This window comes from Heterodontus francisci, chromosome 36 (genome assembly GCF_036365525.1).
Source record: "Heterodontus francisci isolate sHetFra1 chromosome 36, sHetFra1.hap1, whole genome shotgun sequence".
Taxonomy (NCBI): Eukaryota; Metazoa; Chordata; class Chondrichthyes; order Heterodontiformes; family Heterodontidae; genus Heterodontus; species Heterodontus francisci.
Genome location: NC_090406.1, coordinates 46,013,811 through 46,026,769, shown reverse-complemented (window position 1 = coordinate 46,026,769; position 12,959 = coordinate 46,013,811). Strand labels below are relative to the sequence as shown.

At 43.8% G+C, this 12,959-nt stretch overlaps 1 protein-coding gene across 1 annotated transcript in view; it reads right to left on the bottom strand.

Moving 5' to 3' along the window:
* The window catches only part of LOC137351789 (AP-1 complex subunit mu-1), a 154,406-nt gene that overhangs the window by 108,878 nt on the left and 32,569 nt on the right, over positions 1 to 12,959 (bottom strand). The window contains exon 3 of the mRNA XM_068016620.1: positions 12,283 to 12,445. Within this exon, the coding sequence (XP_067872721.1) occupies positions 12,283 to 12,445 (163 nt within the window). The remainder of the gene's footprint in view (positions 1 to 12,282; positions 12,446 to 12,959) is intronic.

Genomic DNA, 12,959 nt, shown 5'->3' with positions numbered 1-12,959 from the left:
TGGCAGCCAAGACGGCTACCACAATTTGCATTGAAATACCTCACATTCCAGGACAACTGTTTGGATGGCCGAGTAGGTAAGTGGGACCTTCAAAGCCATCTTGAAGCATTCACTATTGGAGACGTACCTCCAGGGGATAAACAATGACAATACAACCTCAGACAGCTTTGGGTTTGAGACTTTGGACCTCATTAAAAAAAAACAAGGGTGTTGAGAGAACCATGTGATAGTCTTCCCAGGCTGAGAGTTTTGTTGCACACAGCAGACAAGCTTTGAGTGCTAACCAGACAGGACCCCAGTGGGGCTATCTCTCTCTCTCTCCAGATAACATTGCAAGTTCGAAATCTGTCTGCCTGTGGAATATCCAAGTCTACCATTACGACAGAGACCCAAGAGAAGAAAGCCACCTACATCACTGTCTCCAAGAAAAACCTGAACCAGGTGGGTCAGCTGCAAAGTGCACTTCTACCAGACAGAGACTTCGGAACCACAACTTCAGCCAGAAGACAACTGAATTACCAGACCCCACAGGCTGTATATTATTTTTACTGGTTCTGGACTCTAATCCAAACCAAACTATTCCTCATAACTCGGTAACCTTTTTGAGTGTGTGTGTTGGTGCGTGCATGCGGAAGCTGGAGCATAGTTTTTTTACTTTACTTAGATTGGGTTTAGATTTGAAATACAATAAACTAACCTCTTTGATTGGTTCTTTTATGATCATAGCACCTAAAAGGGTTAAATACTCACTGAATTGGTAAGTATGTCCACTGTTTAAAAAGGAATAAACCCTGTTGTGGTCAAACAAGGAGAAGGACAAGAGGGGAACCTAGCAACCCCTCCTAACCTGATCATAACAGTGGAGTTAAGAAATAGCAAAGGAAAGTCACAGGTTGGAGTAGTTTATAGGCCCCCTAACAGTAGCTATACTGTAGGATAGAGAATAAATCAAGAAATAATAGGGCTTGTAGGAAAGGTACTGTAATAATCATGGGCAACTTTATTCTTCACATAGATTGGACTAATCAAATTGGCAAAGGTAGCCTAGAGGAGGAGTTCACAGAGTATATTCTGGACAGTTTCTTAGAACAATATGTTCTGGAACCAACCTGGCAGCAGGCTATTTTAGACCTGGTAATGTGTAATGAGACAGGATGAATAAGTGAACTCATAGTAAAGGATCCACTAGGCAAGAGTGATCATAACATGATAGAATTTCACATTCAGCTGGAGGGATAGAAATTTGGGTCTGAAACTAGTGTCTTAAAGTTAAATAAAGGCAATTACAAGGGTATGAAGACAGAGTTGGCTGAAGTGGATTGGGAAAATAAGTTAAAAGGCAAGAGAGTAGAGAAGCTGTGGCAGATATTTCATATCTCTCACTGTTACGACCAGGTGAGAAAGGTGTCATGGGCTCCCTTTCAGCCTTCACCTGGTCTTACTGTAACAGAGTTTAATTTTAAACATACCGTTTAACTCCCCCCGGTGAATCCTTGTGCACCACTTTCCAATTATAAGGCAAAGAAATGAGCACAAATAGGCTTTCTTAGGTTTGAAGAAAAGTGAAATTTATTAAAACTTTGACTCTAATTTGGTTAACGCCTACGGATACACACTGCGTCCCGCTAGCATGCATACACAATATGCACATGCAAATAGAGACAGAAAAGAGAAGGGGGTTTTTGTTACTGTGTTTCGAGCTTGCTGTAGAGTCCTTGATTGTAGGTAGTCTTGTTTTTCATTGGGGCCCAGTATTCTTCTTAAACCTTGTTCACTGTAAGAGACTTTTCTTTCTTGGGGTTCATGGTCTTCAATGGGTCTTCAGTTTCGTGAGAAAGAGATGGGAGAAGACAGCAGAGGCTGCGGCAAGCCAGCCGCGAGAGGTCTCGTCAGTTCAGGAACAAACAGCTTGCTGAATTTTAAAACTCCATGGCAAGTTCAAATTCAAAAAAGCAGGTTGCCCAGCAGCTTAGTCATGTGACTAGGGGTGTGCGACCACATCCGTTTGTGTATTTGGACACCTTAGCAGTCAACCTGGAATGCGAGCTCTTCTACCCTCAACGTCTAGTAATCAAAAGGCCCCTTTGTCCTTTCCAAGTACTGTCTCTTACTATGCAAATGTCTTTCCAGTCAAGGGTCTGTTTTTTTTTTAAACAAGTTCTTTTTTTACTCCAGTAACAGTATCAAAATCAATGTTCATGTGGCGAAATTAATGCGCCTCATTCTTGGCAGGTGGGTGCCTGCATGACAAAAGATATATTCCATTGAGAAAGAAAGACTCTGAGAAGGATGAACCATCCATGGTTAACTAAGGAAGGATGATGTCAAATTGAAAGAAAAGACATACAATGCTGCAAAGTTTAGTGATAGGCCAGAAGTTTGGGAAATTTTAGAAACCAGCAGAGGATAACAAAAAATAATAAACAGGGAGAAATTAGAGTATGAGTGTAATCTAGCAAGAAATGTCAAAGCGTCTGCAAATATATACAAAAGAAGGGAGCAGCTAAAGTAAGTGTTGGTCACTTAGAGGATGAGACTGGGGTATGAATAATGGGAAAAAAGGAAATGGCAGAGACTTTGAACAAGTATTTTGTATCTGTCTTCACGATAGAAGACACAAAAAGGCCAGAATTTTACAACCCATTCCCCACCCCCCCTGAAGCGGCTGAAGGCGAACCAGGGAGCTAATGCGTGGGAGGCAGGCCAAATACTTGCCACTTCAGGGCCTCCTCCTACCACTGCTGGTATTTTACCAGCGGCGGCCGAGAACTTCAGCACCTGACGAGGTTGCCCAGTAATACCAGGACCCTCCCACAGAGGCCCTCCCACAACAGCACAAGCTGCCCCAGTTGCACACCTCTCCCACCCTCCTGATCGACTCCCACCCCCCTCACCAGGATCCAGCCGATTGTCCCGTGAGGCCCGCAACCCCACTCATCTTTATGAAGGCTAACGTCCAGTGTCCTCTTCTGGATGGGTGCAGTCCCAGCAGTGGGCACCACTCCCAGTGGTGCAGCTGGGACTAAAGTGCTGCCAGCCCACTGATTGGCCGGCAGCTCGAAGGGGGGGGGGGACATTCTGCCTCGGGGAGCCGGAATTCCCGCCGGAGGTCAAGTAAGGGCCTGCGTCATGCTAAATCGCTGTGTGGCTCCCAGGCCCGGAGGAGGCGGGCTCACCCCAACTTTTATGCTGGTGGGCGGGGCCTCCAATGCCACGTAAAATTCCTGCCAAAGCACCCCAAGAATAGTACAAAATCAAAAGGCAAAAGGGAGGGAGGGACTCAAACAGACTATCACTAGAGAAAAAGTATTCAGGAAACCTAATGGGACTGAAGGTTGACAAGTCCCCTGGACATGATGGCCTGCATCCTCGGGTCATAAAAGAAGTGGCTGCAGAGACAATGGATGCATTGGTTGTAATCTTCCAAAATTCCAGTTTCTGAAAAGGTCCCTGGTGTCTGGAAAATCGCAAAAGTAACACCTCCATTCAAGAAAGGGGGCAGACAGAAACCAGAAAACTATAGGCCAGTTAGCCTAACATCTGCCACTGGGAAAATGCTAGAATCCATTAATAAGGAAGTAGTGGCAGGACATTTAGAAAATCATAATGCAATCAGGCAGAGTCAACAAGGTTTTACGCAAGGGAAATCGTATTTGACAAATTTATCAGAGTTCTTTGAGGATGTAACAAGCAGGGTGGATAAAGGGAAACCAGTAGATGTAGTGTATTTGGATTTCAATAAGGCGCCACATAAAAGGTTACGACACAAGATAAGGACGCATGGTGCTGGGGGTAATATATTAGCATGGATAGAAGATTGGCTAATTAACAGGAAACAGAGAGTAGCTATAAATGGGGCACTTTCAGATTGGCAAACTGCAACTAGTGGAGTACCACAGGGATCAGTGCTGGGGCCTCAATTATTTATGATCCGTATTAATGACCTGATGAAGGAATTGAGTGTATTGTAGCCAAATTTGATGACGATACAAAGATAGGTAGGAAAGCAAGTTGTGAGAAGGACACAGAGTATGCAAAGAGATATAGATAGGTCAAGTGAGCGGGCAAAAATTTGGCAATTGGAATATAATGTGGGAAAATATGAGGTTGCCCACTTTGACGGGAAGAATAGAAAAGCAGATTATTTACACAGAGAGACTGCAGAATGCTGCAGTACAGAGGGATCTGGGTATCCTTGTACATTAATCACAAAAAGTTGGTTTGCAGGTACAGCAAGTAATTAGGAGGACAAATGGAATGTTGGCAGTTATTGCAAGGGGGATGCAGTATAAAAGTAGGGAAGTCCTTCTGCAACTATTGGTGAGACCACATCCAGAATACTTTGTAGAGTTTTGGTCTCCTTACTTAAGGAGGGATATACTTGCACTCGAAGCAGTTCAGAGAGGTTCACTAGGCTGTTTCCTGGGATGAAGAGGTTGTCTTGAGGAAAGGTTGAGCAGGTTGGGCCTATACTCATTGGAGTGCAGAAAATGAGAGGTGATTTATTAAAACATAAGATTCTGCGGGTGTTTGACAGGACAGATGCTGAGAGGATGTTTGCCCTCGTGGGGGAATCTAGAACTAGGGGGCACAGTTTCAAATTAAGGGGTCTCCCTTTAAAGATGGCGATTAGGAGGAATTTCTTCTCAGAGGGTCGTTGACCTTTGGAATTGTCGTCCCTGGAGATCAGTGAAGGCTGGGTCATTGAATATATTCAAGGCTGAGCTGGACAGATTTTTGATCTACAAGGGTTATTGGTGGTGGGGGGGGGGGGGGAGGGGCAGGCAGGAAAGTGGAGTTAAGGCCACAACCTGTTCCTATTTCTTATGATTTTAAGATGTTTCTGGCTATGGTAGGCCTCTGCAGGCCTGATATGGTTCCTCACTACCTCAATGACCAGTCCCTCATCTGCACTGAAGGTGAATTCTATTCCTCTTGATTATTTAAGTCCTATATTTCAACTGTCACTTCTTGTCAAATGAAACCATAGGACAGGCAGAGTAGAAAGCCACACTTTGGCAGATGAGTAAATGTAACCAGGATACTATGACTGCAGCATATACTATCTACAGGATGTCCTGCAACAACTCACTATGGTTTCTTCATCAGCACCCATCAAACCCACAACCCCCAGCACCTAGAAGTTCACGGGCAGCCTGTTCACGGGAATACTATGAACTCCACGTTCTCCTTTCAAGTTGAACACCATCCTGACTTAGAAACATTGGCGCACCTTCATTGTCGCTGGGCCAAAATCCTGGAAATCCCTATCCACCAGCATTGTAGGAGCACCTCACCACAGACTGCAGCAGTTCAAGAGGATAGCTTGCCACTACCTTCTCAAGGGCAGCTAGGGATGAGCAATAAATGTCAACCTTTCCAGTGATGCCCACAACCCGAGAATGTTTTTCAATGTTAATAGGGAATATCTGTACCAGGGTAAATACTTATACTGAGATTGGACTTATCATCACAAGCACTGCACTTCTATTTATATGGGTTTTCTATGGGAATCTGGACAACCTTCATTTTGATTCCTAAGCAGTGGGGAGGGCTTGCCGAGGTGACACAGGACAAGCAGAGCCCTTTACTAATGGCCCATTTAAACAAATCCAGAAAGAGCTCCCAGACTGGGTGGGTGGTCTCATCAAAGTACGCTCTGAAATGGCTAGACAGTAACTGCAGCCAGCGACCCAATAAAAACAAACTATTACTATGTAACAGCATTACACAATGGGAAAGGAATACCTGCATTACATTAGCATTTATTTTCATTGGCAAATGGCAACATTTTAAAAAAACAATTCAGTCAGCAAATAGGATGGCCATTATTGTATTCTGTGACCAAAACAGCAATAGCCAGAGGCATGAGAGGGGGGGGGGAAAAACAAACGAAAAGATATAAATGAAGGCCAAGATATTTAGTTTCACTGACTTTGTGTGGCGGGAGCAGGAGGGCACATTCTGCATTTAAAATTCTCTCCACTTAATCTTCTCTTCCATCCTCTCTACACTCCAACAAACACATAACATTCTACAGTAAAGAAAAGCAAATGCCAGGTTGTCATTAACGCAAGCAGTAAGGGTACAAACTCTACTATGTCACAAGGTTTTCCATTTGCGATTTTCCTATCAGGGTCACAGAAAAACACGACACATTTTGACCAACCTTGCCTGTGCCAGCTCTCAGAGAACTATCACACCCCCCCTCCCCCCAACCCCCAAGTCCCTTGCCCCTGCCCTCTCCAAATACCTTTTCAAATGTTTCTTGACTAAGTATTCATCCTCTCCGCCCCTCTGAAAAGCTACTATGGATTCTGCTTCCACCAGCAGGTCTGATGGGGCTTTCTGCGTCCTAACAAACCTCTGCATTCAAAAAAAATCCTAACCTTTCCCTTTGTCCTTTCAGTGATTAGGTTAAACTGATTGCCCTCCAGTTAGCACCACAGTGACAAGTGGAAATAGCTTTTTTCTTTATCTCATCAAAACTCCTGTATTTTGGACATGTGTCAGGTCTCCTGTTAACTTTCTCAGTTCTATTCCTTTGAAGTGATGCATGAGAATGCCAGTACTATCATATGACCTTCTGCATCCAACTGTCCCGCCTTTAGTCTTTAATTCCTGGAGACTCCAGGGTATTCCTGGACGGTTGGCAGCCCTACCTTGTGCCTAGCACTCTCCAGATCAGAAGGCAGCAAGATCCAAGAGGACTAAAATATGTAAGCCAGCCTCCCACCAACTACCCCACCAGTGGCCACTGAATATTATTGTTGCAGCTGCCCTCTCAGGCCTGCAGCAGCAGTTAGCTTTCATCGCCTGGGCCAGCCAGGTTGGTTTGCTGTGCCCAGGGCCCATCTGACTTGCTGCAAGTCTGTGGCAATGGGCCCAGCCTGGGTGGCTGAGCTGGTGCTGTAGAACAATCTGAGGCAGGCAATGACAAGCCAGTAAGATCAGTGCCCAGGGATCACCAACAGCAAAGAAGTGGGACACAAAAACTGGGCAGAGGGAAGTAAACAGAATCACAGGAAGAGGCAGTGGATTGCTTCAGGTAAAGTGAAGTTTAGGTACAGCAAAGCCTCAAGCACCACCAATGGATTCAGCAATAACTTGCATTTATGTGATTCTGAGATTCTGTGATATAGCACCTTTAACATAGTAAAATGTCCTAACGACATCACAGTGGTGCTGTTAGACAAAATCGGATACCAAATCACAGTGATATTAGGCTAGTTGCAGTCGACCATTTGGCCCCTCGAGCCTGCTCCGCCTTTCAATAAGATCATGGCTGATCTGACTGTGGCCTCAACTCCACTTTCCTGCCTGCCCCCCATAACCTTCAACTCACTTGTAGATCAAAATCTGTCTAACACAGCCTCGAATATATTCAATGATGCAGCCTCCACTGCTCTCTGGACTAGAGAATTCCAAAGATTAATGACCCTCAGCGAAGAAATTCCTCTTCCTCTCCATCTTAAAAGGGAGACCTCTTATTTTGAAATGGTGCCCCCTAGCTCTAGATTCCCCCATGAGAGGAAACATCCTCTCAGCACCTATCCTATCAAGCCCCCTCAGAATCTTATATACATAAATACGAACATATGAATTAGGAGCAGGAGTAAGCCACTCGGCTGGTCAAGCCTGCTCCGCCATTCAATAAGTTCATGGCTGAACTGATGACTCCACATTTCCACCTACCTCCAATAACCTCCACCCCCTTGCTGATCAAGAATCTATCTATAATAAAAGTAAAATACTGCGGATGCTGGAAATCCGACATAAAAACAAGAAACGCTGGAAATACTCAGTAGGTCTGGCAGCATCTGTGGAGAGAGAAGCAGAGTTAACGTTTCAGGTCAGTGACCCTTCTGAAGAAGGATCTATCTACCTCTGCCTTAAAAATATTCAAAGACTCTGCTTCCACTGCCTTTTGAGGAAAAGAATTCCAAAGACTCAGACCCTCAGAGATAAAATTTCTCCTCATCTGTCTTAAATGGGCAACCCCTTATTTTTAAACAGTGACCCCTAGTTCTAGAATCTCCCACAAGGGGAAACATCCGTTCCACATCCACCCTGTCTTTGCACGCTAATTGAGTATAGACCCAACCTGCTCAACCTTTGCTCATTAGACAACCCCTTCATCCCAGGAATTAGCCTTCTTTGAGCTGCTTCCAATGCAAGTACATCCCTCCTTCAGTGAGACCAAAACCATATGCAGTACTCTAGGTTCAGTCTCACCAATGCCTTGTACAGTTGTAGCAAGACTTCCCTATTTTTATAGTGCAACCCCTTGTAATAAATGCCAACATTCCATTTGCCTTCCTAATTACTTGCTGTACCTGTATGCTAACTTTTTGTGATTCAGGTACGAGGACACCCAGATCCCCCTGTACTGCAGCATTCTGCAGTCTCTCACCATGTAAATATTCTCCTTTTCTATTTTTCCTGCCAAAATGGACAACCTCACATTCCCCCACATTATACTCCATCTGCCAAATTTTTGCCCACTCATTTAACCTATCTATATCTCTTTGCAGACACTTTGTGTCCTCCTCACAACTTGTTTTCATACCTATCTTTGTATTGTCATCCAATTTGGCTATAATACACTCAATCCCTTCATCAAAGGCATTAATACAGATTGTAAATAGTTAAGGCCCCAGCACTGATCCTTGTGGCACCCCACTAATTGCAGTTTGCCAATCTGAAAGTGGCCTATTTATCGCGACTCTATTTGCTGTTAATTAGCCAATCTTCTATCAATGCTAACATATTATCCCAACATCATGAGCTCTTATTTTGGGAAATAACCTTTTATATGGCACCCAATCAAATGCCTTTTGGAAACCCCAACACACAACATCTACTGGTTCCTCTTCATCCATCCTGCTTGTTACATCCTCAAAGCACTAATAAGTTTGTCAAACGCTATTTCCCTTTCATGAAAACATGCTGGCTCTGCCCGATTGCATTATGATTTCCTTAATAATGGATTCTAGCATTTTCCCAGTGACAGATGCTAGGCAAACTAGTCTATAGTTTCCTGCTTTCTGTCTCCCTCCTCTCTTGAATAGACACAAACTAGGGAATTTTGGAAGCTTACAACCAATGCATCCACTATATCTGCAGCCACTTCTAAGACCCTAAGTTGCAGGCCATCAGGTCCTGGGACTGGTCAGCCTTTAGTCCCATTAGTTTTCCTAGTACCTTTTCTCTAGTGATAGCGACAGAGGTTCCTCCCTTTCTTTTGCTACTTGATTTTCTACTATCCTTGGGATGCTTTTTGTGTCTTCTACTGTGAAGTTAGATAAAAAATACTTGTTCAAAGTCTCTGGTCTCACAAGGTTGATCAAATAGGTCGGTTTTAAGGAGCGACTTAACGTTGAGAGGGGTAGAAAAGCAATTCCACACCTTAGGACCTAGGCAGCTGAAAGCACTGTTGCCAATGGTGGAGCAATGACAACTGGGGACATGCAAGAGGCCAGAATTGGAGGTGCACCGATATCTCAGAGGGTTGTAGGACTATAGGAGATTACAGAACTAGGGAGGAGTGAGGTCATAGAGGGAATTAAAAATCCTCATCTTCATTTTCAATCAAGGCACTTTTTTCTGTAGTGGTATGATTCAACTGAGTGGCTTGCTTAGCCATTTCGGAAGACAATTAAGAGTCAACCACATTGCTGTAGGTCTGAAGTCACATGTAGGCCAGACCGGGTAAGGACAGCAGATTTCCTTTCCTGACAGACGTTAGTGAACCAGATGCTTTTTTTTTTTAAGATGACCCAGCAGTTTCATGATCACTATAAATGAAATTAGCATTTTATTCCAGATTTATCAAGTTTAAATTCCCCCAGATGCCATGGTGAGATTTGAACTCAGGTCTCCAGCACATTAGTCTGGGCCTCCGGAATACTAGTCCAGTAACATTACCACTATGCTATTATCCCCTTAACCTGGAGTCAATGTAGGTCAGTGAACACATGGGTTAGGGTGGACTTGGTACAAGTTAGTGTACGGAAGAAGAGTTTTGGTTAAGCTGAAGCGCAATGAAGGGTGGATAGGCTCTGGATGAACTCAGAAGCAGAGATTGAGCCAGATAGAGAGGCAGAGATTGAGCCAGATAGAGAGGCAATTTGGCAGAGGTCAGAAGGTTGCCAAACTTGCCATACCCTGAAATAGATTAGCTTTGTTATTCAATCACAAGATTTGGAAGGCTCCCAGCTCTGCATTCAGTTAACTGGACACAGCCAGGGCATTGGTAGGGGCACCACAACTGACCACTGGATTGGGGAATAAAAAAAGTGAAGGTGGCATTCCCACTCTCACTTGAAATCCAACAAGTCCTTTTGTTGATGCATATGAGTTGATCATATAAGGACAGGATCAACTTTTGCTATAATACTCCAGTAGCCAAATAGCTTGTCAACACTCTATAACAATGGTTACTTGGGTGGGTGGCAAAAAGCACTCAGCATCTATGGAGATGTAGCCCACCAAGGATTTCAGGAAATTTCTGTGAATAAAAAAGATCCAATCTCAACTGACCAGCGCCTTTTCCTGTGCTCTCATTTACCTACATGCTTCGATTCACTGTCTCCCCTCCTGGCCCAATCATTTTCTTTCACACAATTTATCTATTGAGACAGTAACTGATTTGACATCCCAATATTTCTGGAGTGCCCAGGAACACTCACCCTGTAACAGACTTGGTCACAAGCAATGTATACAAGTCAGGGATGAGTAAAGACTACTTGCTCCATCCACACTCAGCTCTGTCATACATGAACTTTCGTGCCACAGTGTCCAATTGTATACCTGACCCTTACAGTTGGGAGCTTGAAACTGCACTTTTTCTGACAAAAGATTGAATCTTAAGGAAGGAGCCTTTGCCTGTAAAATACATGCTTTAATAGGGGTGTTTCTTGGAGGGAAGAAAACTTTACCAATTTTGCCTGACTTCAAAATCAGGGCCATCCCATTCATAATTTCTCTTGGCTTGGCACAAGAACATACTCCATCACTGAGCCTCAGTTCTCAGCTTTCTACTGCTCATTATACTGTGCTAAGTAGGCACTGCTGGGAGACAGGGACTGCTACATTCTATATCCAGGCCTTGGAAACACAGCTCAATGGGTCAGTAGTCATATCGTATTTAAGTTTGAAAATAAATTAGCATTTTTAGAAACATAATTTAGGATTCAAGCATGTGAAATATGTTGAAATTTTGCCATAAACACAGCTTCAAAAAAAAAACTTGAACTGCAACTCATACACAGGGTTAACATTTTATAGAATTATACAGCACAGAAGGAGGCCATTTACAAAGTGGTAGGTGTTCTTTGTCATAACAAAAAATGACCAAATCAACTGCATTACTCAATCATGACTTCAGTTAAGAAACTAATATATCTCCTTGTACCATCATTAGCTAGAATCCTATTGTGTTCCATTCTCACTGCAGCATTAAAAATGTTTTAGTTCTCAAGATTTATGTTAAGGCACAAACCCTATGGCTGTTATTAGACTCTGCCTCATTAACTTATGTGTTGAATCAGATACTCTTGTTTAACAATGGGCTTTCTCTGACCATTCACTTCAGTACCTTTCAAATAAACAATACATTGGGAACTGCATGTGTACAGGTGTCCATTAGTGCTGACTTAACAGCTAGGTAATGAGGTACTTTATGACTCTTCAAGCAACCTAAATAGAAAGATACGTTTCTCGGGTTAGATGAAGTAGGGTGGGAAGAGGCTCACGTGGAGCATAAGCATCGGCAAAGAATGTTTGGGGCTGAATGGCCTGTTTCTGTGCTGTATGTTCCATGTAATTCTACCAAAAAGAATCATAAGCTTAAAAAAGAGACAGCAACCGCAATGGAGGAATAAAACACATTTACAGAGACAGCACACAGGTAAAGTAAGGTAATCTAAAACACCTGGGTGTTTTTCCTGTCAGGGAGAGATGAGTGGTTATCCAATAGGTGTAGCAATGCTAATGCTGAATCCTAGTAAAGGGATGCAGCAGGTGATACCCGTTATTTGAGGATCAATTCCAATGGGAAACTGGAAGCCTCTGGAAAAGAGGGGGGAAAACGGGAGTGAGGGTACAGGGGACAAAGATGAGAATCCATCAATTAGCTGGTCACTTAGAGATAGATATGTCCCACAATGTAATGTCATTTTTTTTTTAAATCAAAGGGTTGGTGATCCCTTTACAAGTGACCATAGCGTTACCATTTATCCTGGAGCAATACTTCAATAAAGACCACCCCCCCCTACTTACTCCTGCAGGATCTTGCTATCTGTGGTCTGTGGGTATCCAAAGTCCATTAACTCATCAAGTAGCTCATAGATTATAACAAAGTTATCTCGAATACTTTCTTCTTCCAGCTCCTTAAAGTACTCAGAAAACACCTGGAGAGTGAAGGTGACAGAAATGTTAATGCCTGGCCCTCACAGTACAAGCTCTAACGTAACTGTGAAGCTGGAGTACCGACACCTTTCACTGCAGATAGGAAGATGCAAACTCAAGCTTGCAATTCCCCACATCTAGAGCTTCCAACCACCACCAAACAAAAGCAGGTCCCTCTTGTTGGAAAAGGAACAAAGGAAGACAAGGTCAACCCAAGCCGCACCAGCACACCTCCCTTGGCTACACTGAAGGGTATCTGGGCATATATCATCTGCATTTGAGACTTGATGATCTCAGCTGGTGTATGGAGGCTGAACAGATTCAGATACCACAACCAGTGCCCAGAGGGTAAATGTGATTCACAGCAGGAAGGGCGCTGACTTGTGCTGAGCAAGCCAACTCAAAAGCAGCATTGGTGGGAGCATGGCAATTCACCTCAGTATCGACAGGCCAGGGAGAAAGGGGGTGGGGTGTGTGAGGAGGGCAGGGGTGAAGTCAACCAGGTTGCCTCTGGTCCAAATTAGGGCCCTTGCTGTGAAATCTGGGTG